The sequence below is a fragment of the Austrofundulus limnaeus genome, unplaced genomic scaffold (assembly GCF_001266775.1).
Source record: "Austrofundulus limnaeus strain Quisiro unplaced genomic scaffold, Austrofundulus_limnaeus-1.0 Scaffold383, whole genome shotgun sequence".
In the NCBI taxonomy this organism is placed as follows: Eukaryota; Metazoa; Chordata; class Actinopteri; order Cyprinodontiformes; family Rivulidae; genus Austrofundulus; species Austrofundulus limnaeus.
The window spans coordinates 42,827-46,286 of record NW_013952785.1 but is presented as its reverse complement, the minus strand read 5'-3'; the positions used below and the strand labels follow the sequence as shown (position 1 = coordinate 46,286).

At 37.3% G+C, this 3,460-nt stretch overlaps 1 protein-coding gene across 1 annotated transcript in view; it reads left to right on the top strand.

The window, feature by feature from the left end:
* The window catches only part of zbtb45 (zinc finger and BTB domain containing 45), a 26,452-nt gene that overhangs the window by 19,547 nt on the left and 3,445 nt on the right, over positions 1–3,460 (top strand). The window contains exons 4-5 of the mRNA XM_014023645.1: positions 214–354; positions 567–840. Of these exons, the coding sequence (XP_013879099.1) occupies positions 214–354; positions 567–840 (415 nt within the window). The remainder of the gene's footprint in view (positions 1–213; positions 355–566; positions 841–3,460) is intronic.

The following is a 3,460-nucleotide window of genomic DNA, read 5'->3' as shown; positions in this document are numbered from 1 at the left end:
ATACAGGGCTTTAGAATATCGATACAGTATCAGGAAATGGAATATCGCGAAATTTCAGTGTATCGATATTTTCTTACACCCCTACTTTCCATGCAGTGTGTATAATTCAGTTAAAATTAATGTATGTATTTAATCAAGAAGCCAAATGCAACTATCACTAGAACTGTAGCCAATATTGTCTTAATGTGTATATGTTTTTAATGTGGCTTTCAGGATTTCTATGATGAACAAGGAGTGTTTTCAGAGAGTTTCTGGCCTCAGAGTGAACCTCCTCAAGCAATGGCTTTTAATCCCAGGGGAAGGGTCAACAAGCCAATGACTCCACCTCCCACCTCACAGTCCATCAACAACCAGGTAAGTGCCTCATGTCAGTAGTGTTTATGCCCCATTTCCACTAGTGCCTCTACAGCACGGTATGACTTGGCTCAGCTCTGTTAAGCTTGAGGTGTTGGGCGCATTTTTGCTGCTCAAARCGCGTTTGGTGGGAACCCGGCTTCAGATTTATTTACTTGTGGACCTGTGAGGTGTATAATGACCACGTCATGATGTATTGTGTTCCTCCACAGCTTCTGTTCCAGTACCCAGTAAGCCACTCACAGCCGGCTCCATTTTATGTGGGAGGGCCCATGGGAGGGATTGACAACATGGCAGGAACAGAGCCAAGTCAGCAGGCTCCGCYCCCAGCGTCAATGACCCCTGCCCCACCTCCCTCCACACCCTCATGTTCTGCAGGGCCCTCTCCCTCCTCCCAGGGATCTGAGACCTCTTTTGACTGCACTCACTGTGGCAAATCTTTACGTTCCAGAAAGAACTACAGCAAGCACATGTTTATCCACTCYGGTAAGTTTACATCACACAATAAAGGAATCACTGTGTAAGGAATGAAAATTGTCTAAAATGCAATAATAAAAAAATAAGTGAAACTAGAAGCACTCGGAGAGTGCAAACCTCCRCCAAGTCAAACTTCCCCCTTCCTGTAATAGAGTTATTGCACAAAAGCAGAGATGGAAACACATTTGCTGAAAAAGTTCTGACATAGCGAACATTTAAGCAGCAGTTTGCACAGAATTTCTTCCTGGTGGAGTCCAATGTGGAAAAAAGGAAAAAATTCAGACTCCTCACTTGACGTTATTGTTTAAAGCTTTCGTATCTGTGCTACGTGATTCAAAAAAGCAGAGTTTTCATCACGCGTCTAATGACACAGACACACACGCATCTTTCTATCTTTGTGAGGACCACACACAGCAGTCACAACCATGCTATGCGCTTTCTTTTTTCCCCCAAACTTTGGCAAGAGGTGGATAGAGGGGCGCACAAAGAGCTCTCGACTTGATCTGGCCTCATTTAAATAATAATAAAAATGAACAAACAAACAAACAACCTCCGAGTCTGAAGTCCACCGCGTCACTCTTCCTCAGTCTTCATCGATCTGTGTACAAGCCTACCGGCAATGTGGTGTGTTTGGTTTGAGTAAATGGGAAAAATAGGTTTCATGGTGCAGTCACGCACTTCGTGGACACAAAACTTTCTCTAAATGCGCACCAAATGTGTAAAAATGTGCCCATTATGGCAAGAATTATTCATCATTACATCTGGTTTTAACATTACTTTTATAAAGTTTGAAGTCCAAACACTGAAAGCTGTCACTGTTTTTTTACAGAAGCCCTGTGAAAGCATCACAGCTTTGCCGATCTGAGATGATTAAAAGAAAAAAAATTCCTGTATCCGCATCGTGATCSGGAACATCACCAAAATTTAATGGTGTGTTACTTGTRCCGGTATCCACATGCGTTGTAAATGTCATGACAATCCGCCCACAAGTTTTTGAGTAATGTTTTCCACAGTCAGGCTGACCGACCGACAGACAGTATTCAATCCTTGATTCAAAACAGTTAAAACTAACATTAAACTGAAGAAATTTATAGTTATCTATAGATTAGTACTGATGTTAGAAAACAACACCAGAGTATTAGGGTTTCCTTTTTGTAATACTTGTATAATGTGTGATCTATTATGTGTTAATTGAAATAGAGTAGATACATGTCCGAATTATAACAACACATAAGTGAACTGTTTTAAACCATTAGATTGAGACTTTTGTATGAATGCCTGTGATTCAGCCGTAGGTCAGTAGGGGGCGAACTCAGGCATTGAAGAATCGTGTATAAAAACATGMACTTCCTGTTTTTCATTCAGTGTGGTTTTCCTTGTCAGCCCGGTGACAAATAAACCTCACTCAGGTCCAGAATTCTGGTGTTGTATGACCTTTATTCCTATCACAGATCAATTTATTTAACACTTGTGTTTTCATCTGACTTCAGCCGATATTAAACACGTATTTCTTACAGAAACATCACTAAAAGATAAATGTCAACATCAAACAAGAACTGGATAGCATCTCCCATTGAAAATACAAAAAATAACACAGCATTTCTTGAAAGAATGTATTTCAGGCCACAAGTTTAATTTGAGATCATCACATGTTCAAAGAAAAGAGTTAATGTGAGTTCAAACTGAAATAAGCAAAAAAAAACTTAACTTTGCAGAAAAACAGTCAAAAGAAACAAAAGTATAGCTGAAATAGCAGAAAAAACTAAAAGCTAAAATAACTAAATATAACAGAAAGCATCACAGATTAGCAGAAAAAAAGTAGAAAAAGCAAAAAAAAAATAGCAAAAAGAAGCAGATCTATAGCTAAAACAGCAAAAAAAGTTCAAATTAGTATAAAAAAGCTAAACATAACAGCCAAAAGTTAAATGAAAATAGTGAAAATAGTGGAAGTGAAAAATTAGCAGAAAAAAATGCATAAAAATTGTTAACTTAAAATAGTAAAAACTAACATAAACTTAGCATAACATAGTAGCCACAATTTAAAATTAGCACCCAGATAGAAAAAAGGGCTGGAAAAAAATATTAAAATTAGCAGAAAAAATKGTTAAAAATACACAAAAGTGACATTTTGAATTAACATATCTAAAACCGACGAAATTTTCAGTAAAACACTTAAAAGCAGCTGGAAATTCTTTAATTAGCATAAGGAAGCAAAAGTAGCACAAGTTTGTAGTAGGTACTAAAACATGTTTTTAGCTTAATAAAGCCAACTTTAGCTAATAACAGCTGAACATTAGCTAAAATTGCAGCAAATAGCTGAATATAGCAGAAACCACCTAAATCCACCATTTGTTTCCTCCTCTCGAGCCAAAAGTATAAAAACCCTCCAGTTTTTTCTGACTGAGGCTCAAAGTTATTTGTTGAGCAGCAAAAAGGTTCAGGATGAAGGAATAGAAATAAAGACGCGAGCAGCAGGTCTACTGCTTCAGAACCGCTTACTGGGTCGAACATTGTTTTAGTCAGACAGAACCAACAAGGAAGCAAAACGTAAAGAATTTTAAAAAAATTATAAATGTTTAATGTAAATAGATTATAATTATAATAAATTAGTTTTACATCTAAAAAACAT